Below are 27,955 nucleotides of genomic sequence, written 5' to 3' on the forward strand. Positions count from 1 at the left end.
TCAATTCCCAGCAACCACATGGTGACTCACAACCATCTATAATGAGATCTGATGCCCTCTTCTGGCGGGCAGGTGTACATGCAGGCAGAACACTCATATACATAAAACACATACATAAATTTAAAAAAATCATTTATTTGGCAAAAGATCACTAACAATTGCCAAAATCATTGATCAAATGATGATCAGGTGATGGGGCATCACTTGGTGTCCCGGTGTCACGCCACGGATGATGAGCTCTTTAACTTCCAAGAAGGGATGCAGCTGTAGAGTGACCAACGTTCAGGGCTAGAGAGATGGCTCAACAGGTCTGAGCGACCTGGGTTTAATATCCAGCACCCACATCGTGGCTTGCAACGATCCAGTTCCAGGGGATCCAACAGGTACGCATATGGTGGACAGGCAAGCAGGCACACAAGAGACTTACATAGCAAACTAGGTAAACCTAAACAAACATGAAACAAAACTGAACCTGACAGGGCTGGGGATGTCGTTGGTAGTGTTCGCCTCACAGCATGAAGTCCAGAACCACAGAAAAAAATGGGTGTGGTGGCTCATGCCTGTAACTTCAGCACGTGGGAGGTGGAAGCAGGAGCATTAGAAGTTAAGCATTGCCTTCAGGTACGAGTGAGCTTGCAGTCGGGGGCACATAAGACACTGTCCCAACTAACATTTTGTTTGTTTTTTTGTTTTTTGAGACAAGGTTTCTCTGTGTAGCCTTGGCTGTCCTGGACTCACTTTATAGACCAGGCTGGCCTCTAACTCACAGCGATCCACCTGCCTCTGCCTCCCGAGTGCTGGGATTGCAGGCATGCGCCACCACGCCCGACCCAACTAACATTTTAATTAAAAATAGGAGCTGGCGAGATGGCTCAGCAGTTGAGACTGCCTTCTGCTCTTCCACTGGACCAGAGTGTGGTGTCCAGGTACTGTGGCTCACATCAGTCTGTAACTCCAGCGCTAGAGGATTCAACCGTCTCTTCTGGCCTCCAAGGGCGTGTGTGCACACGTGCAAATCCATGTGTAAAAAACTAAAAGCCAAGAGGTGTTGGTGTACGTCTCTAATCCAAGCACTGGGAAGGCAAAGGCAGGTGGATCTCTGTGGATTTGGGCCCAGCCTGGTCTACAGAGCAAGTTCCAGGACAGCTAGGGTTACATAGACAAACCTTTTTGTTTTGTTGAGACAGGGTTTCTCTGTGTCACCCTGTCTGTCCTGGACTCATTTTGTAGACCAGGCTGGCCTCGAAATGTCACAGCAATGCACTTGCCTCTGCCTCCCGAGTGCTGGGATTAAAGGTGTGCGCCACCACACCTGGCTGAGAAACTCTGTCTTGGAATGAATAAATAAGTAAACAAGTTAATAAAAATTAAAATATATTTTTAAAAAGTTGAACCTACATTCAACCCTTAGGAAAAAATTAAATACACCCAGGGGATAGGATAATTTCTGCCCAACAAATGGGTTTGACTAAAAATCTCAAATATGTTTTTTAAATATCAATTTATTTTCACTTGATGTATATGAATGTTTTGCCTGCTTTAAATGTCCATGTGCCACATATGTGCCTGGTTCCGGCAGAGGTCAGAAGGTGCCAGGTCCCCTGCAATGGGAGTTACAGATGGCTATGCATGGCCATGTGGTGGCTGCTGGGAATTGAACCCTGATCCTCTCGAAGAGCGCACTCCATGCTCTGACCACTGAGCCGTCTCTCCAGCCCCTCAAATGGCTTTGCAAATATCTCACTCCTATTATTTCTTCTTGTTTACAATATCTGGAGGAGACTTAGTCCTACTGAATCATACAAGCTAACTCAAGGCTTCGCTCTAGAGTAAGGGAGGCTTCTCTGAGGGACACAGCTCCCTGGAGAAAGATTTCTGATTGTTCCTTGTTATTTGGTGTTCAACGTACACAACCAATGCCAGTGTGTGGTGAGCGCATCCTAGTCAGGGCACGCATGCTGATCTGTGACTCCTGGGATGCTGTGTGGAACAGCAATCCCTGGACCAGAGATGTCCTTCCACCCAATTCACCATAGTCATTCAGAGCAGGGATGACACCCGCAGGCAAAGGAGAGATGCCCGCCACGTTGGCTCAGCCCTCCAAGTCCGACAGTTGTCGCCCTACGATGCGGGAACGTCGGGTCATCCTCCTGACACAGGTGACGGAGTCCTGTGCTGCCAGGCCTCTTGGAGTTGAGGCAGGAGAGTCAATAATAGCGAGTCCAGCACAGCTAGACCCTCCCAGGAACACCGGAGACCCCTGGAAAACCGAGAGGCCTGGGTGTAACTCTTATTTTACCACACTAAGGCCCACTCCAGCGCATGCACCCCTGGGACCTCACAGACCGTTCTCTTCTGGTCTGTCCTGTTTCTGTCACTTTGAAGAGGAGGGCCACATCTAATCGTGGTACAGACATTATGGCAGCCCCCTCCCCAAGTCCAACACCCAAATCTGTAGTCATGGCTCCCGGGAACCGCTAAACCCACTCTGCACAATATTCCCAACACACCTGTGGTCCAGCAGCAACAGAGCCCGCGCTAGCAGCTGCTTCACCTCCCCGCCTGCTCCAAACACATCCCACAGGGTCATCTGGGGCTCAAACTGCTGCCAGTGCTAGGAAGCCAGAAGAATCAGGCTAGTGAGCTGGCGAAGGGCTCGTGGCTGGATAAAGAAAGGGGGTCAGGGAGAGCCTGGCACGGTGTCCCAGCGGCAATGCTCATCAGCACCGGACGTGTCGATGGGCCAGAGGCAAAGTGGGTACCTTCATTCTTACTGCATGTGGAGGCCCAGACCCAGCTTCTAGTGAGGACAAGTCTCTTCCTCTTCTGCTCCCGCCCACTGTCCTTTCACGTGGGCAGTGCCAGCATCAGGGATTCACAGCCCCAGCTTCATCCACAGTGACTGGATCTGATCAGTCACTATTACACTTCCCTTCTGAGGCTTCAGTGCACGGAGGAGTATACGGGGGACACTGTATATATGCCATGTGTGGTGGCACACACTTTTGTTTGTTTTTGTTTTTCAAGACAGGGTTTCTCTGTGTAGCCTTGGCTGTCCTAGACTAGCTTTGTAGACCAGGCTGACCTCGAACTCACAGCGATCCGCCTGCCTCTGCCTCCCGAGTGCTGGGATTAAAGGCGTGCGCCACCACGCCCGGCTGGCACATGCTTTTAATCGTAGTACTTAGGAGGCAGAGGCAGACATAGCTCTGTGAGTTTGAGGCCAGCCTGGTCAAGAGAGAGGGGGTGGGGATGGGAGGACTGTATATGGGACTGGGATGAGGGCTCTTGCTGTGAAAGCATGAGGGACCCGAGTTCAAGTCCCCTAAACCCATGTTAAAAGCTAGTGATGGCCGAGTGCGCCTGTCACCGCAGCATTACCAGGTGGAGACAGTAGGATGAGAAGAGCCTGCCAGCCAGGCTCCAAGTCCAGAGAGAGACTTTGTCTATAGAGAAGTAGGCAAACAGTGATAGAGCAGGACACCTGACAATCTTCTACGGGCTCTGCATACACACAAATGAATGTACTTGAGTACATTCACACGTATGTACACGCGTGTGTACATGTGCATACGTACACACAACACACACGCACATAAATATTTGGATTTCATGGTGAATAGCTCAGTGGTAGAGCACCTGCCCAGCACAGAGCATCACAACACTCTAGGTGCAATCTTTAGCATTGTTTACAAAATTTAAAAAAAAAAAAAAGGAAACCCTTTACCTAGTTGAGTCTTTCATATAGCTGCGAAGGTCAAAGTTCATAGGGGGTGAAGGAATTTGCACTCAGGGCTGCAATGGAACAAGGTCCAGACCCAGGACGCTGCAGCCCTAGTTTATGGGTCTAACCATCACACGGCACTGCCTTCTGCCTCTGTTCCCAGGCTTCAGCTGGCCAGGGCCAACCTCCAGCTGCCAACCCAGAGGAGGGAGGGAGGGAGAGAGGGAAGAGGCTCTGGGAAGTGACGGATTCTCTCTTAGGAGGGGCTGACAGTATCTGAGAATCCCCTCCCCGCAAAACCCCCCCCCCCGTCCCTTACCTGATGAGTGACCCCCACATCGGTGCGCAGCCCCATAGCCAAGACCTCCTCTAGCCTGAAAGACAATCAACGTGGGACCTTAGAGACGAGAACTCACAATCTTTAAACCCAGTGCTGGGATGCAGTGGTGTGCTTAGAACTCATGTGGTGGGAGGCAGAACGGGAGAGCCAAAGCAAACAATAAAGATGTAGAAACAGCTGGGGCCGCGGTGGCGCAGGACTTTAATCACAGCACTCGGGAGGCAGAGGCAGGCGGACCGCTCTGAGTTCAGGCCGGCGTGGTCTACAAAGAGAGTCCAGGACAACCAAGGCTATTACACAGAGGAAACCCTATCTCAGGAAAAAAAAATGTAGAAAGATGGAGAAGCTTCTGGGGTACAGGAAACCCTAGGGGTTAGAGCCCTGTGTACTCGGGTACTCACAGCTCCAGTTTGCCCAGGGGGACGCATTTCCGGGTGCCATGACCGAACAGCATCACCTCTTTCATCCAGTTGTCTGGCTCCAGTGTCTGGATCCGTGCTTCCCGGGTGTGGCTTCCAGCTCCCTGGGGCACAAATTGTCCATGGGCTCCTGATGACATGGATAAACAAACCGCCACACACGCATTACCAGAAGCTAACATGGTGAATTATCAGCTTTGAACTCAGGGAGTTTTCCAAGGGTGGTCTCTGAAGCAACCACGACAACTGTAAACCCTCAGGCCCTGCTGCAGCCCTGCCCGTGAGGAGTCCTGGAGGGAGGGCCCAGCACTGTGGGCGGCAACCAGCCTCCAGGGGCTTCTGTAGCTCTGCCAGACTCAGAACCATGGCACCAAGCAGGCTGCAAAGGCCTGATGCTCCGCATTCCACGGGTCGACGGAGAAGCTTTGTGTACTCTGCATGAGGAAATGCAGGCTCTGAGTGGCTAAGTGAGCAGTCCAGGTTCACACAACCAGAATGTTCCTCTCCTGAATCATGCTTTCGGTTGCTCGCAATCCACTCACCAGGCCCAACGCCAAGGTACTGACCGCACTGCCAGTAAGTCCAGTTGTGAGTGCTGAGCGCCCCCTGTGGGAGGAAAAGGGGATCATCAGCCCAGAAGAAGGTACTGAGGGCTTATTTATGTGGGGGAGGGGGGTGCATCATATTTAGAATTTCTCACCACCTCAGGTCTGAGAGAAGACTTCGGTACCCCTGTCATATCTCAACCCACTAATTCTGTACTCCGAGTCGTCATCAGCCCAGCACTCACGTTCCGTGCAAAGTTGGAGACCTCATACTGGCGAAAGCCAGCGTCTCGGAGGACTGTCCTCCCCTCCCGGTACATCTCAGCAGCCAGGTCCTGGTCAGGGGCTGGGAGGGTGCCCTGCTGCACCTGGGCAAAGAGTGAGGTGCCCCGTTCCAGGGTCAGCTGGTAGAGGGAGAGGTGGTCGTCGCAGTGGTGCAGCAGTTTCTGAAGCTGTCGAAGCCATGGCGCCACCTTTTGTGCCGGCAAGCCCAGCATCAAATCCACGGATACTCTGCCAGGGAAAAGGCGCCTGGCTTCTGCCAGAGTCTGCAAAGCGTCGCTGGCTGAGTGAGTCCGACCCAGCAGCTGCAGCTCGGTGTCATCCAAGGACTGGGGAGAGAGGGTCCAGTGTATAAATGCTGTCCCAGAGGGAGGCAGCAACACTCAGCCTTATTTGGGGGCCACTGATGCGAGGGACATGCAACAGACAGAAGGGAGTGAGAGTGAAGGAGCAGTCAAGGCAGAGCCCAGAGCTGCTCCTCAACGAAGGGTGCATTTAACCCTTAATGCCTTCTCTTCTGTTTTGTGTTTTTATTTCCCTTTGAGATGAGGTCTTACTATGGTACTGGCTGGACCGGAACTCACTAAGTGGCCCAGGTTGACCTTAAGCCTGTGGGGTAGCCTGCCTCTCTGGCTGCTGAGTGACAGGAGGAAGAGACCTGTGCCACAATGCTCAGCCACTCGCTCTGTTTGACAGATGGCAAAGCTAAGGTTCAGAGATAGTTAAGAGGTAACTTCAACTTCAGACCAAGAATTTAGGAGTGGCTGATTCTAACTCCAACAGGCTTTCCCCTCTAATACTGTCTATATTTATTACAAGATATTATTAGTATTTTATAATATTTATTCTGAAACAGATATATTTCAATTTCATTATAAGAGCAAATATATCTAATATTTACTATGCTTATAACATGTTTATATTAATTATTTGGGGGTGCACAACAATGACCATAGAGAGGTCAAAGGTTTGTTTGTTTTTTGCTTTTTTTTGTTGTTGTTGTTGTTCTTTTTTTTTTTTTTTTCAAGACAGGGTCTCTCTGTGTAGCCCTGGCTGTCCTGGACTCACTTTGTAGACCAGGCTGGCCTCGAACTCACAGCAATCCGCCTGCCTCTGCCTCCAGAGTGCTGGGATTAAAAGCGTGCGCCACCACACCCGGCTGAGAGGTCAAAGGTTACATCGGAGGAGTAGGATCTGTCCTTCCATCATGTAGGCTCTAATGGGAACTAGAACTCAGGTCATCAGGCTTGGCCGCAGGTCCCCCTATCTGCCCAGTTGCCTCCCTAGCCCTTCTTTTTAAATTTTGAATTAACTCAAGCCTGAAAGCTCAGTAAGAGCCCCTTTCTATCCACAACAAAATGTAACCACCACATTCCAAAAGGACCAGTTCGCTTGCTTCCTTTTGCGATGGGGGGTGGGGGGGAGGGTCTCATGAAAGAGCTCAGGCTGGTTTTGAGCTCATGGCAATCCCCCTGCCTCAGCCTCCTAAGTAGTGAGATAACAATTGTGTGCCACCACACCGAGACCCAAGGGTCTCTTAGTTTAGATTTACCTGTGTTTTCCTCATAACTAGGAGCCGGGTATGATAGTGCACATCCCAGTACCTGGGGAGGTGGAGGCAGGCAGGGGTTCAAGAGTTCAAAGCTGCTCACAGCTAGAGAACGAGTTAAAGGCCAGAGTGGGTTGTAAGATGTTGCCTTTAAAGAGAGAGAAGGGCTGCCGGAGGTTAAGAGCACTGTCTGCTCTTCCAGAGGTCCTGGATTCAATTCCCAGCAACCTCATGGTGGCTCACAGCCATCTATAGAGGGATCTGATGCCCTCTTCTGGCCTGCAAGGCGTACGTGCAGATAGGCCACTCATACACACTAAATTAAATAAATCTTAAAAAGAGAAAAAAGAAAAAATAAGAAAGGAAGCATTTGGAGCAAGAACATCCAGACCCGGTGTGCCCCCCGTAAACTCTAGGCGAAGTGGTTCCACTCCAAGCAATGGGGGTGAAACATCAGAGGTCAACAGAGGTCAACCCCAGGAGAGATTTCTCTTAAGTCATAAACACCACCACACCTTCAGAGGCTCCCCAATGGGAGAAACCGCAAACTCCTACAGAAGCTGAAGGCTTTGGGTCCTGTTTGGCAGCCTGGTCTCCAGCCTCTCTCGTCACAGGGAATGACACAGCTGTCCCGAAACGTGCAAAGTGCTTCCCCATCCTGTGCCCTTTCCTCCCACACCCCCTTGCCTGGTAAACACCTGCTCTGTCTCACTCACGCATCATTTCCTCCAGGAAGACTTCCAGGATTTCATCAGGCTGGGTGGCCCTCAGGCTGTGCTCTAAATCTTTCACAGACTCCCTCTACAGGGAGTATTTACCTCACCGTGATCTGGCTGCCGCCTGCCTCCTAGTCTTCAATCACAGAACAAGCCCCGCCCTATGTTTTCTTCCCCTTCTTTTCTTTGATGTCTGTACATGTGAAGTGTGCCTGTGTGTACATGTGTTCACACGTGTGTGAGTCCGGGTGAGTGTGTGTGTGTGTGTGTGTGTGTGTGTGTGTGTGTGTGTTAAACCTAAGGTGGGGTCTTCCTTAATTTTTTACTACCTTATTCACTGATTCAAAACCACAGTTGGCTGATATGGTTAAGTCTGGCTAGCCAGCACTAAGGCAGGGGAGGGGAGGACACGTTTATCCAGGCCTCCAAGTGCTGGGGTTGCAGGCAGGCCGACATACCCACCCAGCATTTGTGTGGGGGTTGAGGATCCAAACCTCCGTCCACACGTGCCCAATAAGCACTTTAACCATCGAGAGCCACCTCCTCTTCCACAACTGTGCAACACGTCCATGTGGAATATAAATGCCCGGATTATAAAAGGTCAAGCTGGGTGGGCCTGTGCCTATACTCCCAGGAGCTGGAAGGCTGAGGCAGGGAGATTGCTGCAAGTATGAGGCCAACCTGAGCTACAGTGTGAGTCTCCGTCTCAAAGTGATGATGGCGGCTGGTGATACACCTGTCTGTAGAATGTTTGCCTAGCCCGCCCAGGGTTCGATCTCCGTCGCCACATAAACTAGGCATGGTGGCACATGCCTGTAATCCCAATACAACAATTGAGGCAGAAGAATCAGGAGCTCAGGGTCGTCCTTGGCTACATAATCAAACTTGAGGCTAGCCTGAGCTACATGGCACCCTGTCTCAAAACAACAAAGGCAACAACAATAATAATGCCAAGGCTACCTCAGGAAGCGCATGGGCCAGTATAGCCACAGAGAAAACAGTAAGCAAAGTGCTGCTACTCAGCCTGTGTACAAGGTACTGGTACACAGAAATGTTTTTCCAATGACTGACCCGACACCCTAAGGTCTGCGTGCACTTGGAGAAGGTGAGTGAGATAGGTCACCTGTAAACCAATGGACAGCCTGTTGACTCCTGCTGCTCCAAAAGCTGCCAGCTTGGGACCTGGGGCTGAAGTGGGGTTAGCCTCCAATGTGACTTCCGAATCTGCAGGTAGGTGGACTTCCTGCGCCACGGCCTCCAGGACAGCAGCCACGGTGTGGGGACTGGCCAGACTCGGGGTTCCCCCACCAAAGAACACAGACTCCACCCTGGAGGAAGAGGATGGAGACATAAGTGAGGAAAGCCCCCGGGGAATGCCCCCATGTCCTGTCCTCTCCCACCCCTAGACCTTGCCTATGGTGCCCAGTACCGACCTTCGCACCCCGCTGAGCCGCAGCAGCGTCCGCGCCTCAGTCACCAGGCAGTTCCGCACGGCCTCCTCCTCCACGCCGCGGGGGATGTACTTATTGAAGTTGCAGTAGCTGCAACGCTTCTCGCAATAGGGCCACTGGGGACAGGGGTGCGTGTAGGAGCTGAGGCGGGGGCTCTAGGCTGCCCAGGACACTTCCGGGGCCACTGGGGACAGGGGTGCGTGTAGGAGCTGAGGCAGGGGCTCTAGGCTGCCCAGGACACTTCCAGGGCTAACCTCACATATTCCCATTCCCTTTCTGAGGTTGGTTAAATGTGGTTGCGACAACAAAGGCACTCTGCGCCCTTAAGCAGGTGGCGATGAGACTACTGCGCTCACTTCAGTATTGACAAAAAAGATTCCAAGGGGTCATCCAGCTGGAGAGCACCAGACTTGAGATCTTTGGCCCAAGACTTTTCCCGGTGGGTAGGACGTGGGGGACAGATGCTATGCCAGGGGCAGTGATGTAGGGGCATGGAAAGAGTGCAGGTGAACCAACAGCGGGACAAGTGCCAGCCACCGCTGCCACCTCCTTCTGCCCTCCCCCACCCACTCACGTGCACGTAAAGCGCCGCGCGCGTGCTCGCAGGCTCAGGACTCCGAGGCTGACCCAGGCTGTCCACACGGGGGCGCCTCTGGGCCGCCCTGGCTGCTGTCACCCATGTACCGGTCCGGACCCGGGAGGGAACCATGGCTCGCAAGGCAGCAGAAAGGAGAGATCCGAAACCTCGATGGCGAGTCCAGTAAACGTGTGCCCGGGCTGGGCCGCGTGGGCCGCTCCAGCGGAAGTCAGAGGGGCTGCGTGACCTCATATTGCCTCTCCCGGCGCGGCTAGAGAGCCCTGGGCTTCGGGTCTGCGGCGCCATCTGCCGGACACTGGCGTACTCTCAGTCTATTCCTTCGCAAGCACGCAGCCTGGGTGTCCTTTGCCAAGGACTTGGGGTAAACTGAGGGCTTCTTAGCAACCTGTGTGTGCCAGAGCACTTTCTTGACCCATGCAAGAACTCTTAGTTCCTTCAGTCTGTTGATTAGAATGTTGTGTACCTGGTTCAGATGTGAGCACCGGGAGTGAGGTGCCTAAAATCAGGTCACGGTCTAACTGACAGGTCCTGGCTGTGAGGAGGTGGGCCCTCAGGAGCGCAGGAGTCAGCGGGAAGGAGGGCTCGTGGACTGGATAAGGGAGAAAAAGAAAATCGTTGGAAGCGAAGGGTGGTGGCTCACACCTGGAATACCAGACCTCAGAGGCTGCGACAGGAGGATTTCAGGAGTCCCAAACCAGCCTGGGCTATAGTGTGAGCAGCTGTCTCAAAGAAGCAAAAAAGAGGGGGGCAGACATCATGGCTCAGCAAGGAACAGTTGCCCTGCAAACCTGAGTGATCCCTAAAATGCACAAATACGTGACAGGAGAGAACCTCGCTCCCTCCACACAGTGCCAGGTGCCTCCTAGCAAACTCATGTGTGTACACAATACGCACAGACACCAAGTAATCAAATAAATAGTCACGGCATGCCCGTGGTACACAGACATACATGCAGGCAAAATACCTATTCACTTTTTTTAAAAAGTAAAAACTAGGGCTGGTGAGATGGCCCAGCAACTGGCTGCTCTTCCTGAGGTCCTGTGCTCTATTCCCAGCAATCATGTGGCGGTTCACAACCCTCTATAAGGGGATCTTACGCTCTCTTCTAGCATGCAAGTGTGCATATAGACAGAGCACTCATATATTAGAAAGATAGATATCTTTTTAAAAATTAAGTAAAAAAACTTTGTTTAAAAAATAAAGAAAAGGGCTGGAGAGATGGCTCAGTGGTTAAGAGCACTGCCTGCTCTTCCAAAGGACCCAGGTTCAATTCCCAGCACCCACATGGCAGCTCACAACCGTCTGTAACTCCAAGATCTGACACTGTCACACGACGGACATAAATTAAAATTAAATAAAGTATTTTTAAAAAGGAAGAAAGAAAGAAAAGAATCTCAGCACTCGGGAGGCAGAGGCAGGTGAATCATTGTGAGTTCAAGACCAGCCTGGTCTACAAAGTGAGTTTAGGACAGCCAAGGCAACACAGAGAAACCCTGTCTCGAAAAACCAAAAAAGAAAGAAAGAAAAGAAAGAAAAGCCAGGTGGTGGCAGGACAATGGGAGAGGCTTGGAGGGACTGTCTCCCAGGATGAAAAGAGTTATGCATCACAAAAAGTAGTTCTTACTCCCTCTTCCTCAAGAACGTAAAGTTCTGTGCTGGGAGCACGACATCGGGAGGAACCGGACAGAGCAGCCCAGGCTCTTGGTTCTAGTCCCCTCTAGAAACAGGATTGTCTTTCAGTGCATTCGCCCAGTAGTATGTGGTCCTAGCACATACAACTCAGGGTGGGCTGTTTTCCAGTCCTTCCGCTGCAGTGGGGAATGGGGCACACGCACAGATGAGACTGCATCCACACCAGGGCTCCTCTGAGCTGCGGACACTGGCTTCAACAAGTCCTGGACTCCTTTCCTCACTTGCTGTCTATAAGACACACACACACACACACACACAGACACACACACACACACATGCTTCATGTGACATGACTGGATGTTCTGTCTATGGGGCACAGGCAAGGTGACGACCTGCTTCAGACAGCTGGCTCTAAAAGCGTCCCGTCTCCTGTCAATGAAACAAATGGCTCAGGAGACAGACGGTGTTTGGAGAAGAAAGCTGACTTGAGACATGGCAGTCAAAATCCCTTAGTTGCCATCTTGCTTTTTTTTTTTTTTCAAGATCAGAGGATCACCCAAGAGAGTTGGTTCCCTGCCTCCACTCTGTGCATCCTCGAGATCAAACTCCAAGCATCAAGCTTGGTGACAGGTGTGTTGTACCCACCGATCAAACACTCACATTGGCCCCCTTTTATGCATCTTTTAAAACAGAAAGAGGTGCAAATCACCACAGGACTATAGTGCACTAGCCAAAGTTAGTGATCACACCAACTAGGTGAGCCTCAAACCAACCATACAAGATCACAGATTTGATTTATCCACGTCCAAGTTTGACTGTTGTTATTGTTGTTTTGGGGAGTTTTGTTGTTACTTTTTTAAGACAGGGTCTCACTACATAGCCCTGGCTGCTCCGGAACTCACTACGTAGGCAAGGCTGTCCTCAGACTCACAAAGATCTCTAGATTACCTTGGTTGGTGTTGGCTCAACAACAAGAAAAAAAAGTGCATAAAACTTACCAGCAATAGGGACATACAACTATAATCCCAGCATTTAGAAGGTTGCGACAGGGGGGAGGATTATCAGGAACTAGAGGTCAGCCTGAGGTTTCTACCTCAGAAGAAGGGAGGAAGAGAGGAAGGAATGGAAAGAGATAAAATACAAGTCAGGGCGAATTGAATTTGTGCAGGGAAGCTTGTCCTTAACCCACCAGGTGGCTTTATGTCCTTGTGCCGGAAAGCGAATCTCCCCGGTGTGTGCCGAGGTCACCTCTGTGAAGTGGACTGATGCTTTCGTGATGGGGCTGCTGGGAAGTTTTCAAGAGAAGATGCGCGTGAAGGCATCCGGGATGCTACCTGGTCCCAAAGAGGAACTTAAACCCCAGCACTCACCTCTTCACAGAAAGGAGATGCTGGTGCTGGCCGAGACTCCAGAGCTCAGGACATCAGACAGGGCTGCAGATGGGGACAATACTTCTGTGGGAACTGCCATTGAGGGGAGAGCCGAACAAATCACAGCCTAGCTTCACCTGGTTTTGGTTGCTGGCATTTACTCCACTTTAAAGCCAATCACCCATGGGCCAGCAAGATGGCTCAGAGGGTAAAAATGCTTGCTGCCCCAGAACTCACATACAGGGGAGAACAGACTCCAGGTGGTGGCCCTCTGACCTCCACAGGTGCGCAGTGCCACCTTCGCCTACACCCCCACATCCATTAAATAGATACTTAAGGATGGATTTAAAAACTAATAAGTCAACAATTGGGAGCCATGTGTAGTGGCACACACCAGCCACTGTAGCACTTGGAAAGTGGAGGCAGGAGGATGCAGATTTTAAGCAGCCATCCTCAGCTCCACAAAGAGTTTGAGACTAGCCAGGCCGTGGTGGTACACACCTTTAATCCCAACACTTGGGAGGCAGAGGCAGGTGGATCAATGTGAGTTCGAGGCCAGCCTGGTCTACAAAGTGACTCCAGGACAATCAAGGCTACACAGAGAAACCCTGTCTCAAAAAACAAAACAAAACAAACAAACAAAAAAGGTATCTATCTATCTTTAAAAAACAAAAATTTGAGACTAGCTTACTAAATGAGACATAGCCTCAAACAAACAAAAAACAATTAGACTAAAGACATAGCTAAGTGATAGAATACTTGCCCAAGCACTCTTGAGACCCTGGGTCCCATCCCCAAAATAGGAAGAAAATCCCATTAACCCTTGGGGTCACATGACTGAGCAATATTAGCCATTTGTTTCCCAATAGCTTTGCTGTAGATGGCACTTTGAATTGTGATCACTGTTGTCTACGTTACTTTCCTGGGTCCTGAAGTTTACCTTCACCGAAACCCTTGACTCCCACTGCACCCGCAGACAGGGTTTCTCTTTGTGGTCCTGGCTGTCCTGGACTTACTTTGTAGACCAGGTTGGCCTCGAACTCACAGTGATCCATCTGCCTCTGCCTCCCTGAGTGCTGGGATGGAAGGTGTGTGCCACCCATTCTGGGCTAACCCTTGACTCTTTATTTTGGCCTAGCCAAGTATCCAATGGCTGACTTCTGGGCATCTGAGGACAGAACACTGTACCCTGAGATTATGCTAATGCCACCATTTAAAAAAAACAAAACAGGGGGCTGGAGAGTTGGCTGAGTGGTTAAGAGCACTGCCTGCCTGCTCTTCCAAAGGTCCCAGGTTCAATCCCAGCACCCACATGGCAGCTCACAACTGTCTGTAACTCCAAGATCTGACACCCTCACACCAATGCACATAAATTAAATAAATTTTTTTAAAAAAACAAACAAACAAACAAACAAAAAACAAGTGACCTGCCAATAACCGTGAAGACTAGCTATTCACTGGTAGGCCACTGACCTTTACCCAGTCTTGTCCCATGTCTTAAATCATTCTGCTTTTTTTGAGGTCATTGTTTTGGGATTTTTGTTTTGTTTTGTTTTGGTTTTTGGTTTTTCGAGACAGGGTCTCTCTGTGTTAGCCTTGGCTGTCCTGGACTCGCTTTGTAGACCAGGCTGGCCTTGAACTCACAGCAATCCGCTTGTTTTGTTTTTTTAAAGATTTATTATATACAGCGTTTTGCCTGCATGTACACCTGCACACCACAAGAGGGCACCAGATCTCATTACAGACGGTTGTGAGCCACTATGTGGTTGCTGAGAATTGAACTCAGGACCTTTGGAAGAACAGCCAGTGCTCTTAACCTCTGAGCCATCTCTCCAGCCCCTTGTTTTGGGGCTTTTGAGGCAGGATCTGTTCATTAGAGAAATCCCAGGTGCATTAATCAAAAATTGTAGAATAAAATAAAAAGTAGGTTGGTTGGAAAAGATGAAGTATTATAAGGTTTCTTTTGTTTATTTGGTTTTGGACTTGGCACCTCAAACACCAGGTCAATGCAGATGACAAAATTGATTGTAATCAAGCCGCTACTGATCGATCAGGGCCGCAGACTTGGGAGCTGAACTGCAACCCTGAAGGGATGTTGTACAGCATATTTAAAGGATGAAACCCTAAAGTGGGGGGAAGCAGGGGTAGGTTGTGGCATTGGCCAATCATAAGGGGTTCAGCAAGGGAGTTTCCACCAATCAGGGTAGGAGTAGGTGCCTGGGCCTGGGAATATAAACTTAGTTTGACCCTGTCAGCAAGTTGTCCCTGAGATGGTGGACTCAGACAACTGTTTCCTTGCAGGAGACGCTGTTCAGCTATCGGGAAGTCCCCAGCTCCCCTAGGGCCAAGGACCTTGAATGTAGTTTCTCTCTATGATCAAATGGAGTCTGAAAACAAAATGCTAATACTTAGAATAAATTTCTTTTGCTTTTTCCCCAACAGTAGTGCCACATCTTTTTTTTTAAAACATTTGTTTATTTATTACATATACAGTGTTCTATCTCCACATCAGTATAGGGCACCAGACCTCATTATAGATGGTCATGAACCACAATGTGGTTTCCAGGAATTGAACTCAGGACCTCTGGAAGAGCAGCCAGTGCTCTTAACCACTGAGCCATCTCTCAGCCATCTTTTCTTTTTTAAAGAGATTTATTTATTATGTACACAGTGTTCTGCCTGCATGTACACCTGCATGCCAGAAGAGGGCACCAGATCTCATTATAGATGGTTGGGAGCCACCATGTGGTTGCTGGGAATTGAACTCAGGACCTCTGGAAGAGCAGCCGGTGCCCTTAACCTCTGAGCCATCTCTCTAGCCCCTCTCAGCCATCTTTAATCCCAGCAATCAGGAAGTAGAAGCAGGAAGGTCTGAGTTTGAGGCCATCCTGATCTACACAGTGAGTTCCAGGACAGCCAAGGCTACGCAGAGAAACCCTATCTCTGGGGGAAAACAACAACAACAAAAAACAAAAACAAAAGTTTAATGTATACCAGTGTTTTGCCTGTATGTATGTGTGAGCATTGTGTGCCCACCAGGTAGCCCACAGAGACTGGAAGAGGGTGCAGAATCTCCTGAAATTGGAATTATGGATGGTTACCAACCACCATGTGGGTGTTGGGAAACAAACCCCGGTCTGCTACTAGAGCAGCCAGTGCTCTTAACACTGATCCATCTCTCCAGCCCCTTCAGAGTCTTTTTAGGAGGTGATGACAATTTTTTGTTTGGTTGGTTGGTTTTTGCTGTTGTTTTTGGTTTTCCAAGACAGGGTTTCTCTGTGTAGCTTTGGCTGTCCTGGAACTCACTCTGTAGACCTTGCTGGCCTCGAACTCGGAGATTCACCTGCCTCCCGTGTGCTGGGATTAAAGGCGTGCGCCACCCCGCCCAGAGGCGATGGCGATGTATAAAGTTGGCTTTGGTGCTGGTTATACATATATTCAAATACAAAATCCTGGGGGCGGGGGAAAACGTTCTTTAAAATAGGTGAGCTGGGTAAGGTATAAGTTATAGCTCAATAAGGCTGTTATTTTACAGATTAATTTTTTTATTTGCATGTGCCTATGTAAGCATATAGCAGGTGTTGGGGGTGGGGTGCCCTCAGAAGAGGGCAGCGATTCTCTGGAGCTGGAGTTAAAGGTGGTTATAAGCTGCCAAATGTAGACGCTAAGAATCAAACTTGAATCTTCTGGAAGAGCAGCCAATCCTCTTAACAACTGAGTCCTCTTTCCAGCCCCCAAAGCTATTATTTCAAATAAAATGAATAATTATTGAAGTGGGAGTGTAGGTCAGTGGGAAAGTCCTTATCTAGCATGTGGGGGCGGGGGAGCTTTAAGATTCCCAGCATTGGGAAACAAACGAACAAAACCAAAGTTATTTCTGGACTAACTCATGGCAACACTTTGAAAAGAAAAAAATGATTAAATGAGTAAAGCTTACAAAAAAACAAAAACAAAAATGGAGCCAGGCATGGTAACACAGAAAACTTTGATCCCAGCACTCCAGGGGCAGAGGCAATGAGATCTCTGTGAGTTCAAAACCAGCCTGATCTACATAGTGAATACCAGCAGTACAAGATTCTGTCTCAAATGGAAAGGAGAAAAAAGAGGGGGGAGCACTTGTAATTTCAAAGGTGCAGGGTGAGGCTTAGATTAAGTAGATTATGTGCTGCGTAGTGCCTGGAGGATTAGGTCTGAAGGAGCTGGCTTCCCTCTTCCTCTCTCCCTTCCATAGGAGCTGCAGAGAGAGCGGACCAGCTAGACAGACACTGGCCAAACAGTGAGCTCTGTATGCTAAGTCACAAAGATGACAAGAGGCATGAGGAGGGCTCTGTAGAGGGCTGGGAGGAGCCCCCCTTGTGTGGGAGGATTGCAGAGGGGCTGGGAGGGCTGAGAGGGACTGGGAGGACCCTCCTTTGTGTGGGAGGACTGAGGGGCTCTGGGAGGGGCTGGGAGGACCCTCCTTTGCTTCACAGTTTTAGATGTTGTTCCATCTGCGCTCGGAGTTTGAATTTCTGTATCTAGAAGAGAGAAACGAGAGTGAGAGTCTGCGCAGTGGCGCTATGGTAACCAACCATCCCAGGTTTGCCTGGGAAGGGCAGTGGGGGAGGTAGACAAGAGCTAAACCCAAAAAAAAAGCCCAAGCCAAACCAGGGCGAATTGATTTCTTGGTCCCCCCCTATGGCCAGCCGAGCTCATTATTGAAGGAGAAAAAACAAATGAGGAGCACCTGGCCTTCACCCCACGCTGCCCCGCCCCCTCCAATCCCCTCCACTGTACCGACCTTTCCTGAGATGGTGAGAGGGTAGTCTTCAACAAACACGATGTATCTGGGAATCTTAAAGTGGGAGATCTACAGACCAGAGAGGAAAAGCAAGCGTGAGGCCGGGCAGGGGTCAGAGCGCCCCCTTGGCTGGGAGTTGTGTCCATCACGGGAGCAGCACCACCCCACCCCCACCCAGGATGCCTGGCAGGGAGAGGTGAGTAATGGAGGGAGGGAGGGAGGAGGGAAGGGGGGCAGGGAGGGTGACTGGGGCTCCCACCTTCCCTTTGCAGAAAGCTTTGATCTCCTCCGCTGTGGTGGTCTCCCCACTCTTCAGCCGGATGCAAGCGCAGATTTCCTCTCCCATCCGCTCGTCCTTCACTCCCACCACCTGTCAAAGGTCAGAGGCAAACACCGCGCGTCAAACCTGGGCTGGCTAGGTTTTTGTAATGTCAACCTGACACAGGCTAGGGTCATTCGGAAGGAAAGCACCTCAACTAAACGAAAATGCCCCCTCCAGTTTGGCTTATGCTGCGTTTTCTTGATTGCTAATGGGTGTGAGAGGCGATGGCTCATTGTGGGTGGTGCCACCCACCTCTGGGAGCTGGCCTTTGTAGCCCTGCTTGTAATTAAAAAAAAAAAAAAAAAAAGAGGGCGGAGCAAGCCAGTAAACAGCACTCCTTCAGTTCCTGCTTCCGGGTTCCTGCCTTGAATCCCAGACCCAACTTCTCTTTGCTGATGGACTGTGATATGGTTGTGTGAGATGAAATAACCCCACCCCCAAGTTGCTTTTAGTCACCGCGCTTTATCACAGCGATAGAAACCTAAGCCACACCCCTTGCTGTCCATCAGCCAATCCGGGGCCTCAGTGGGTTCCCAGGGCCTCACCTGCACTTCCTGCACCTGGGGGTGTTTGTGGAAGAAGTCCTCTAGCTCCGCGGGGTAGATGTTCTCGCCTCCCCGGATGATCATGTCCTTAGAGCGGCCTACGATCTTGCAGAAACCCTGCTCGTCCATCGAGGCGATGTCCCTGTGACAAAAAACCCAAGAGCGGCCTCTCGCCTCGGCTTTACTGGGCTAGCCCACTAGCTCACTTGTTGACTCCATCACAAAACAAACATTTATTGAAGCACTCGGGAGGCAGAGGCAGGCGGATCGCTGTGAGTTCGAGGCCAGCCTAGTCTACAAAGCGAGTCCAGGATGGCCAAGGCTAACACAAGAGACCCTGTCTCAAACAACAACAACAACAAAATAAATAAATAAAAGAAAAACAAATAAAAACATTGAGCATCTGCTATGTGTCCCCCACTGCTCTAGACTCTAGGAGTCCCAGCAAGGGGGGGGGGGGGAAGCCACCTATGGAGCCTACAGGCTAGTCTGGAAGAAGGAAGAAAAGATCAGCACGGCGCCTGCCTGTCACCTTCTCTCAGGGTCCCTATTTATAGGTTGTTTTACCTTTATAGCTGGTTTCTTTTTAAATCATTTAGATCTCAGCTCAAATGTCTCCAAGGGCCTTCTCTGACCCTGCTCTAAGAAACGCTCTTTCCACCACAGCCACTTCCTCTCCCGTGGCCCCATTTGATTCTTTTGATGTCTGAAATTATCCGCCTCCTTCAAGCAGGCACAGCAGCAGGAAGGAGAAGCAGGCCCCTCCTCATCTTGTTTCCTGCTGGCCCCTCAGGTTGCTATGTGCAGTCACCAGCGCATAGCAGGTGTGTTCTGGGTATGTGCAAGGCTGATAAATGACATACGTAGGGGTTGGGGGTTTAGCTCAGTGGTAGAGCACTTGTCTGGCAAACACAAGGCCCTGGGTTCAGTCCCAAGCTCTGGGGGTAGGGGAAGAGGGGGGAGAGGGAAGAAAAGAAATCTAGGGGTGAGGAGATGGCTCAGTGGTTAAGAGTTCTTTCTGGCTGCTCTTGCAGAGGTTCCTGTGTTTGATTAATAAACAATGTACTGAAAACTGGCTCAGATTCTGAGGGTTCCAAGTGCAGTGTGCTGTCCTGGTGTCTTATCTCTGTGAGAAGTGGGTTCACTCTCTCTCTATCTCTCTCTCTCTTTTAAGATTTATTTATTTATTATGTATACAGAGTTCTGCCTGAGTGTACACCAGCAGGCCAGGAGAGGGCATCAGATCACATTGTAGACGGTTGTGAGCCACCATGTAGGGAACTGAACTCAGGACCTCTGGAAGAGCAGTCAGTGCTCTTATAACCTCTGAGCCATCTCTCCAGCCCAGGCTCACCCTCTTGACACCCACTTTGACCTAGGGAAATTTGTTGTTGTTGTTGTTGTTGTTGCTTATTCTCAAGACCCTGAACTTTTAATACTTTTTGTTTGTTTGTTTTGTTTTGTTTTGTTTTTGAGACAGGGTTCCTCCGTGTATAGCCTGGGCTGTCCTAGACTAGCTCTGTAGACCAGACTGGCCTCGAACTCAGAGACCCACCTGCCTCTGCCTCCCAAGGAACTTTTAATACGCTTGCTTCTACCCACACACTAGGATTACAAACATAGGCGCTACCGTACCCGGGGCTGTGTGACACGAGGGACAGAAGCAGCACTCTACCCGCCAAACGGCATCTACAATCCAATTTCTTTCCATTACTGGGCACAAGGTCTCCTGTGGCTCAGGTTGGCTCTCAACTCACTATGTAGCTAAAGATGACCTTGAACCCCTGATCTTACTACTCCTCCCTACCAAGTACTGGGGTTACAGGCATGCCCACCATGTAGGCCATGTGGCGCTGAAAGTGAACCCTGACCTCATGCATCCTAGAGAGGGCCACTAGAAGCTAAGCTACGCCTCCAGCAAGCCTTGGAGGGGATTTTTCTCCACTCGGCCCCCCCCCCCAACCCTATAGCACTGGGGATTGAATCTGTGGTTTCACACATGGCATCCAAGAGCTCTACAAATAAGCTATACACTCACACACACACACACACACACACACACACACACACACACACACCCCCCACAAATTTTGGAAACCAAGTCTTTGTGACAAGAGGCATCCTGTCAACTCCCATATCCTCCCCGTGCAGCTTTGGTTTTCCTAGCTCAGCCTTAGAACCCCAGCCCCACTTGGTAGCCACGGTGTCCACACCATCTCGCCGGCCATCTCACCCTGTCCGATACCACTTGTCCTGTCCAACCGTTTCGAAGGTCTTCTGCGGCTCGCCCCAGTAGCCCTGCATGACGCAGTACCCTCGGATGTACAGCTCCCCAGGCGTGTTCAGTTTGCTCAGCTCCCCCGTCTCCATGTTCACGATCTGGGCCTGGGACAAGTCAGTTTCCAGCTTGAACCTCCCGCTCTCTTGTGTGGGGATGGGCTCTCTGGGGAGGGGGATGCTTGGCTTTCTTCCCCCACCTCACCCTCCCAGAAAATGAAGCTGCTGGCTCTCCTCATCCCAGGCCAGGGAATGGAAAGAGAGGCTGGGATAGACCCATCACCATGCAGAGACTGGCTGGGCTTGGACTACCACGGGGAGGGTATGTGTGTGTGGGGGGGGGGGCACATTTTTAAATTTTTTTCAATTCCTGCTCTGGCTGTATTTTTACACAGGGCACTGAGGACAGGCCTGGGCAGTGAGCAGCCTTGAAGAAGGCCTGAAGAGTGCCATGCCGGATGCAGAAGAAAGGAAGGAAGGAAGGCCACTGTCTCCCCTCTGTTCCCACAAGGCAGCAAAGAAGCTGAAGCCACGTGATCAAGGGTAGGAGACCCTGAACTGAAATCCTAGGAGACAAAGAGCCATGGCCAATGTGCCAAGGGAAGGAGGGTCTGGGCGCTTCCATGTCTGCACATCGGGGATGAAGAGAAGGATGTCTCCCTGACAAGCCCCAGGGTGCATCCCGAAGAGGGTGGCAGAGAGAGAAGCTGTGGAGAACCCAGTGGGCATCCTCCACTCAGTAATCTCTGAACAGAGCTACGTGGTTGGAGCCAGAGAGGAACCACAGATAGGAGTCTGAGGAGTGTTCTGGGGCCTTTGAAGTGTGAGGGACCTTCAAGGGACAGACAGCTTGGGGAAGTAAAGTTTATGCTCAGACAAAAGAAAAGTGAGAGGCAGGGGCCCTGGGGGGGGGGGGAGAAAGCTGCATGAGGGGGAAAAAAAAAGCTCTGTGTTCTGGCTCATTTTTGAGACTGGCCTAGCTGCCCCAAGACAGACAGTGGGCTTGGCAAAAACACACCTCAGACAGGAAGGGTGGCTGAGGAGAGGTTCGGCTGGCGGCTGCTCAGGGCTGCTGTCCCAGCTCTTCCCTTTCCTGCTTCAGGCCACAGATCAGGGCCAGGGCCAGCGAGCCCCCATGTGGAGGCCCTCTCTATTTGAGGGAGCTGTCTGCATGTCTGATGGGAAGCCCTAACTGCCCTCAAGTGGTGGGAGGTAGGTTCTGAGGGAGTCCGTCGGGGGCGGGGGGGGGGGGGGGATGCTCACCTCTGTGTGAGGCATCACTCTGCCCACACTTTGAGCCTTCTGCTCCAGGGTGTCCTCGGGGAAGTTCATGAAGGTCACGGGACTGTTCTCTGTGGTTCCGTAAACAACCTAGAGGGGCCAAAAAGACTGCTTTGGAGGGGACTGAGTGACAGCAGAGGGCTGGCGTGACCTTCCCTACCTAGGCGGCTGAGTGGTGAGAAGTGAGGTGAGGGGAGAAGAGCCAGAGGCCAGGAGCCAGAAGTGCAGATCTCTGCAGAGCCCCTCCCTGGTCTGAAACAAAACTGAGAATAGAGGCCAATCTCTCGTGGCCAGGGTTCTGGCATTGCCCTGTGGCGCCCGTGGCTTCTGGCATCGCCAGCACCCACACTTCTTTTCTCCCGTCCCCAGGTTGCTTTGATCCTACCTTCTTGATTTTAGGCCACAACATCCTCTGTCCCCACCCCACCCCACCCCTCTTCCTAGCCAGAGGCCTCATAAACTTGATGAGAAAGCCAGCCTGCCTCGGTTGAGCTAGCTAGAGTGGTACGGACACACAGACCCAACTCCTCTCCAACCTGGGACAAGTGCCTGGTCTCCGGAGACCTTTTCTGTGCGTTTATTTTCATATAATAATAACAACAACAATAATAATGATAATGATAGCCAGAGCAGGAATTTAAAAGGCTCATGGCACCTCGCTGCAACCTCCCGTGGTTAGAACATCCTGTGCAACAGAAGAGCTAGCAGCCAGCCTAAATACCATCAGAGACTGTTCTAGGCCAAGTATGACCCACACATACCCCCATTCTAGAGGCGAGGAGTAAGAAGGGCTTGGAGACCAAGTCTCACAGCTATGTATTGGGTGCCATGTGTAGGTCTAGATCCCCTGTGCTCTATCAGGTCTCTGTGGTGGCCTCCATTCCTCCAAACCATCATGGGGTGTGGTTCTGGCACAGTTGGGGGTATGGTTCCTCTACTACCTCCCCCCAAAACAGACAGCCTCTCTTGCCAGGCAACCCAGAGCTCCCCCTGGGCCAAAGCTGTAACCTGCCTGCTCACCCTCCCTCCTCCACAGGACTCCAGACACTGTGGCTGGCAAGTGAATAGAAGCCTGGTCCACTAGGGCGGGGCCCGCCCACAACCTAGCATCTGGCTGCCCAAGTAGCCAGGGTTGGTCGCCTCCAGCCAGAACCCCACCTCCCACTAGCTCATACAGTCCTGGGGTCATTGCCCAGGTCTGGTTTCTGCCAAGTACAGATTGGCGCCACTAGGCTGCCACTCGGAGACCACCCCACCCCCCCTTAGGGGTGGGTCCTCACCACTGGGGATCCGGAGATGAGATATTTGGGGGCCGATTACGGAGGATGAGTAAAGAAGCTTGTTCAGTGGCCTGTGGTCTCCAGGTGTGTTGCCAGGCTTGTGGTTCACTCTCCCCCCCCGCCCCCCCCCCAGTTCCCACTTTTCTGTTTAGCCTTCAGCCCCAGAAAAGGGAACGAGGGCGCAAAGGACAGAATAAGAAGCCCAGAGCTAAGAGAGAGGGGGTCGTGGAGAAGCCCACCACTGGGGGGGGGTTCCTACAGGCCTGGTGCCACGGGCTCCGAGAAGAGGCAGAGGCAAGCGCACCATTGTCAACTAGCATCATCAAGCAGCTCACCCATCTCCTTGGGGGTGAACTGAGGAAGGTTTACCCAGAAGCAAGAGCCAGACCCACAGCGGCTCTCACGCTCCGCCTGCAGGGCACAACAGCCCCATTAAAGCGCCGCTGGCTGGCCGACCGCGGCGAGACGCATCCGGCTGTCGGGCCCCACTTCCTCCCTCCCAGAGAGAGTCCTGGGTGACCTGTCTGCCAAGGGTGTATGGGGGAGGGGGACGTGGAGACTCAAACTTGAGCAAATAAATAAGTTCTGGGAACGCCTCCTTCTGCCCAGTGGAAACTCAGAGGCCCTCGACACACCTATTGCTGCCCTCCCTCGGAGTGGGGGTCCAGGTACAGGAGGGCAGGGCGAGGTGGAGCATAGCGTCTGTAAGCAGGAAGCAAGGGGTTGGGGCTCAGGGGCAGGGTCCTCAACTCTACACATGGTGGCCTGTTGTGGAAAGTACCCCCTAGCCATTGAGGGGACAGGGGCGCATCTCTGGGCGGGAGAGGGTTAAATCAGTGGCTTCGACGGGTCCACGTAGTAGCTGGCCCCACCGCCAATTGCGGTCAGGGCGGCCCTATAAATGGGCCTGAGACCCGAGAGAGTCGAGGACTTGTTGCCGCCTTAGCCCCTAGTCCCCGGCTCCAGGCGTCCCGACCATGGCCCGCGTGCTCTTAATCAGTCTGGGCTTCCTCGCCATGCTCCTGCCGGCGCTGGCCGCCTGCCCCCAAAACTGCCACTGCCATGGCGACCTGCAGCATGTCATCTGCGACAAGGTGGGGCTGCAGAAGATCCCCAAGGTATCAGAGTCGACCAAACTGCTCAACCTCCAGCGCAACAACTTCCCAGTGCTGGCTGCCAACTCCTTTCGGACCATGCCGAACCTGGTCTCACTGCACCTGCAGCACTGCAACATCCGCGAGGTGGCCGCTGGTGCCTTCCGGGGCCTGAAGCAGCTCATCTATCTGTACCTGTCCCACAATGACATCCGGGTGCTGCGAGCTGGAGCCTTCGATGATCTGACTGAACTCACTTACCTCTATCTAGACCACAACAAGGTGTCGGAGCTGCCCCGGGGGCTGCTCTCCCCTCTGGTCAACCTCTTCATCTTGCAGCTCAACAACAACAAAATCCGAGAACTGCGTGCCGGAGCCTTCCAGGGTGCCAAGGACCTGCGCTGGCTCTACCTGTCAGACAACGCCCTCAGTTCCCTGCAGCCCGGTTCCCTGGATGATGTGGAGAACCTCGCCAAGTTCCACCTGGACAAGAACCAGCTGTCTAGCTACCCCTCGGCTGCCCTGAGCAAACTCCGGGTGGTGGAGGAGCTGAAGCTATCCCACAACCCTCTCAAGAGCATCCCCGACAACGCCTTCCAGTCCTTCGGCAGATACCTGGAGAGCCTCTGGCTGGACAGCACCAACCTGGAGAAGGTGAGTGCTCCCAGATGTCAGTCTAGCACCACGTGGGGCAGCACGCCCTCCTCCTGGAGTCCTAACCCCTCAGATTATCACCAAAGCAAGGAGCCTTACCACCTCTCCCCCCTCTCTCTCTCTCTCTCTCTCTCTCTCTCTCTCTCTCTCTCTCTCTCTCTCTCTCCATCTCTCCCTCACCTGGTCATCCTGCTTCTCTGCAGTGCTCCCTCAGGACTCCTCCTTACAAGAGATGGGGCTGTTCGGGTCCCACAAATGGCCTCCCTGGGAGGCATCTGCCCCAAACCCCACAGTGAGAGCAGCAGACACCTCTTCCCGTTGGCTTTCCACCCCTCCTCTGCCGTTTTCCCAGTCTCCTTGTAAGTCTACCATCCCATAAAGGAAGGTTTGTCTATTGAGGCGCCTTCCAGAGAAGCCGAGAGAACACAAAGAAACCCTGTTCCCTGTGGGGGCTGGCCCGTGATGGCTAAGGTAAAACGAAGGGCTCGAGGATGAGTGGGGGAGTGGAGACGTCTTCCACACCCTCAGAGACCCTGATGGATGGATGCCCCATCCCCTCCGTGGGCCCAGACACACTTAATTTTTTATTGCCATCTCAGATCCATTTCAACTGAGCAGGGAAACCGAGGCACCAAGACCACGAAGGCTCACCAAAGTACAGGCTTAGCGCTCATGCAGCCCCTGCGTGAACAAACATATGCTATCCTTGGCACAAGCCCCCAAGGGTCTCCTCACAGAACAGACTGACTGTCTCACTGTACCTGAGACAGCTTGTTGACTTTTGCCTTCCCTGGTCCCCAAACTCCTGCATCCTTCTTAGTCCTTCCTCCTGCGGGATGCTCAGTGTGGCCAAGTGGGGCTAAACTAGAAAGGCACGCCGGTACAGTCTTGGCCAGGAGGTTTGAGGAGGGACCAGAACAAGACAGAGGACAGTTTTGTTTCTAGTGAACGCCACATCACAACCTGAGCTGTGAGAGAGGTCACAAGCAGGGAGCTGAGGGCAGAAGCTAATCTGGGCAGAGGGCAACCTTTGTCTGGGTAGATGGAGCCTTCTGGGTGGGTCTTCTTCAGCCTGGTCTCGCCCCCCAGCTGAAGGAAGACCAACCTAATGCCAGAACAGTGGATGGTAGAACAGCACAGGGGGGCCCTGGCTGGGCATGCCAGAACATGCCAGAACGGTGGGCATTAGAACAGCACTGGGGAGGGGGAGGGGCTAGCTGGGCATGAGGAGGCCAGAGAAGAACTGTGAGGGAGCTGGCATGAGGGCGCCAATACAACATTTCCTCTGGAGCTGTTCATCCTGGCCAAAGTCCCCAACAAGGTGCCTCCACAAATAGCATCTGGCAGAGACCAGAGGAGTAACAAGGACAGTGCAAGGGAAGGTCGGGGGTGGGGGGGCAGGAATCCCAGAACCCTGGGGATGTGGGGAGCCTGGGCCCACTGCCCATCCCACCAAACACTGACCAGGTTCACTGTGTGCCCGCCTGGGCTCTCAGAGCCAAGTCTGGTTGCTCCCCAGACCCAGTGTTTGTATAGGAAGTGTGCTGCCCAGGAGGTGTGGAGTGGGCAGGGTGTGGTCCCTGCAGCTACTGTTTACTGGCTAGGTGACCCTGGCCAAAGGACTGGACTTTTTCCATTTTCCATCTACATATTGGAAAGGATACCTTCCATCTAAAAAAAAGGTGTTACGGGTTACGTCATCCAGACCACTTGGTCATTCTGGTTGGAAAATTGCAGCTCCTCAACAGACCAGTGCGTGCATCCAGGGGAAAAACCCTGGTCCTCTGAGGAAAGAGCCAGGAGAGTCTGGAGCCTGGAATGGAGGTGCTCACTTCCGCCTTCCTTACCTCCAGTTCTCAGATGGTGCCTTCACGGGTGTGACCACACTGAAACACATCCACCTGGAGAACAATCGGCTGAACCAATTGCCCTCCTCCTTCCCCTTTGACAACCTGGAGACCCTCACGCTCACCAACAACCCGTGGAAATGCACCTGCCAGCTCCGTGGCCTTCGGCGGTGAGAATATTCCTCCCCATAACCCCCCAGTCTCGCCTTCACACAATGGTCCCGCGGTAGGACAGCCCAGATACATACCCTAGTCAGCATGGGACTGAGTGGCTCCATTTTCTCATTTGTCAAATGAAAATGACAGCTCCAGATGTTTCCCCCCCCCCTAAGGCCACACAGTTCATCCTGATCGCTGTCCCTTCCCCAAAGCAGTCCCACTCAGCTTCCCCCAAGCCCAGCAACCCTTTATCTTTGCAGGTGGTTGGAAGCCAAGACATCCCGACCGGATGCCACCTGCTCCTCACCAGCCAAGTTCAAGGGTCAGCGTATTCGTGAGACAGATGCCCTCCGCAGCTGCAAATCCCCCACCAAGAGGTCCAAGAAAGCCGGCCGCCATTGAACAGGTGGGGGGGCGGGGCCAGGAAGGGAGGCCATCCCTTGTCTGTCTGCCTTTAGAGATTCCAGCCAGGGTGCTGCTATCTCCCATGACACCGCCTCTCGAGGGACAATCAGATCCTCTGTCTTACCTACCCTTCCCTCACTGCAGGTCCTGACCCAGCCAGTCCTGGTGACTGCCTTCTGCTGGAGAGACTACTGACTTTCCCCCCACCACGTACACCTTCTCCCACAGCCTCTGCTGATGCACAGAGCTGCCCACACCTACAAATATCCTGGCAGGGGGGCGCTGGGCTCTCCATTATCACTCCAGCTCCACCCAATGGGATACTAAGGAGGGCACGGAGCACCTCCCCTCCCCTGCCCCCCCCCCCCCCCGTCACTGTGCCTAGGCCCCGCCATGGCTCCTCTCAGAGAAGCTATTGCAGGCCACCACCACCACCACCCTGTGTCCATCAGAGCCAAAACGCAGTGGTCACTGGCATGGCCACATTCCTCTATTACCCGCCTTCCCCGCCATTTGGTAACAAACATAAGGCCCTTGGCCCAACCCTGCCAGTCCCTGCCTGTCAGGATGTGCTAACAGGATACCAGTGCTTGGCTGCATATCCTTCCACGCTGCGTGTCTGCCCCGGATTTCTATAAACATAAATTTACGTGTGTATAACATTCACTTCCCTCTCACCTAGCCC

At 52.2% G+C, this 27,955-nt stretch overlaps 3 protein-coding genes across 13 annotated transcripts in view; 1 reads left to right on the forward strand and 2 right to left on the reverse strand.

Moving 5' to 3' along the window:
* Positions 1–115: 115 nt before the first annotated feature.
* Positions 116–9,980, reverse strand: RSAD1 (radical S-adenosyl methionine domain containing 1). Of its 9 annotated transcripts, none has more exons than XM_084748985.1 (9): positions 9,601–9,980; positions 9,009–9,142; positions 8,699–8,903; positions 5,274–5,639; positions 5,026–5,089; positions 4,466–4,613; positions 4,044–4,098; positions 2,511–2,614; positions 116–2,260 (listed from the first exon to the last, which is right to left on the reverse strand). In XM_084748985.1, the coding sequence occupies exons 1-9, from the start codon at positions 9,907–9,909 to the stop codon at positions 2,143–2,145; spliced, it is 1,503 nt and encodes a 500-aa protein (XP_084605111.1). In that variant the 5' UTR covers positions 9,910–9,980; the 3' UTR covers positions 116–2,142. The 9 variants fall into 9 exon arrangements, 7 of the variants coding, with proteins under 7 accessions (XP_084605111.1, XP_084605116.1, XP_084605113.1 ...); XM_084748990.1 differs by having other exon boundaries at positions 5,274–5,396; positions 9,601–9,979; XR_014772996.1 differs by having other exon boundaries at positions 2,125–2,260; positions 4,466–4,587.
* Positions 9,961–27,936, forward strand: CHAD (chondroadherin). Of its 3 annotated transcripts, none has more exons than XM_084748996.1 (6): positions 9,961–9,985; positions 20,946–21,093; positions 22,868–24,859; positions 26,713–26,876; positions 27,126–27,271; positions 27,415–27,936. In XM_084748996.1, exons 3-5 carry the CDS (start codon positions 24,089–24,091, stop codon positions 27,265–27,267), a joined length of 1,077 nt encoding a protein of 358 aa, XP_084605122.1. In that variant the 5' UTR covers positions 9,961–9,985; positions 20,946–21,093; positions 22,868–24,088; the 3' UTR covers positions 27,268–27,271; positions 27,415–27,936. The 3 variants fall into 3 exon arrangements, with proteins under 3 accessions (XP_084605122.1, XP_084605121.1, XP_084605123.1); XM_084748995.1 differs by lacking the exon at positions 9,961–9,985 and adding an exon at positions 17,463–17,602; XM_084748997.1 differs by lacking the exon at positions 9,961–9,985 and adding an exon at positions 17,463–17,602 and having other exon boundaries at positions 23,373–24,859.
* ACSF2 (acyl-CoA synthetase family member 2) overlaps positions 16,149–27,955 on the reverse strand; it is a 40,332-nt gene continuing 28,525 nt past the window's right edge. Inside the window, exons 11-16 of the mRNA XM_084748979.1 lie at positions 21,814–21,921; positions 20,507–20,658; positions 18,274–18,415; positions 17,666–17,776; positions 17,407–17,475; positions 16,149–17,143 (exon numbers count right to left, since the gene is read on the reverse strand). Coding sequence (XP_084605105.1) covers positions 17,093–17,143; positions 17,407–17,475; positions 17,666–17,776; positions 18,274–18,415; positions 20,507–20,658; positions 21,814–21,921 — 633 coding nt within the window. The 3' untranslated portion in view covers positions 16,149–17,092. The remainder of the gene's footprint in view (positions 17,144–17,406; positions 17,476–17,665; positions 17,777–18,273; positions 18,416–20,506; positions 20,659–21,813; positions 21,922–27,955) is intronic.

Source organism: Acomys minous (assembly GCF_964271855.1).
Source record: "Acomys minous genome assembly, chromosome: 12".
NCBI classification, from domain to species: Eukaryota; Metazoa; Chordata; class Mammalia; order Rodentia; family Muridae; genus Acomys; species Acomys minous.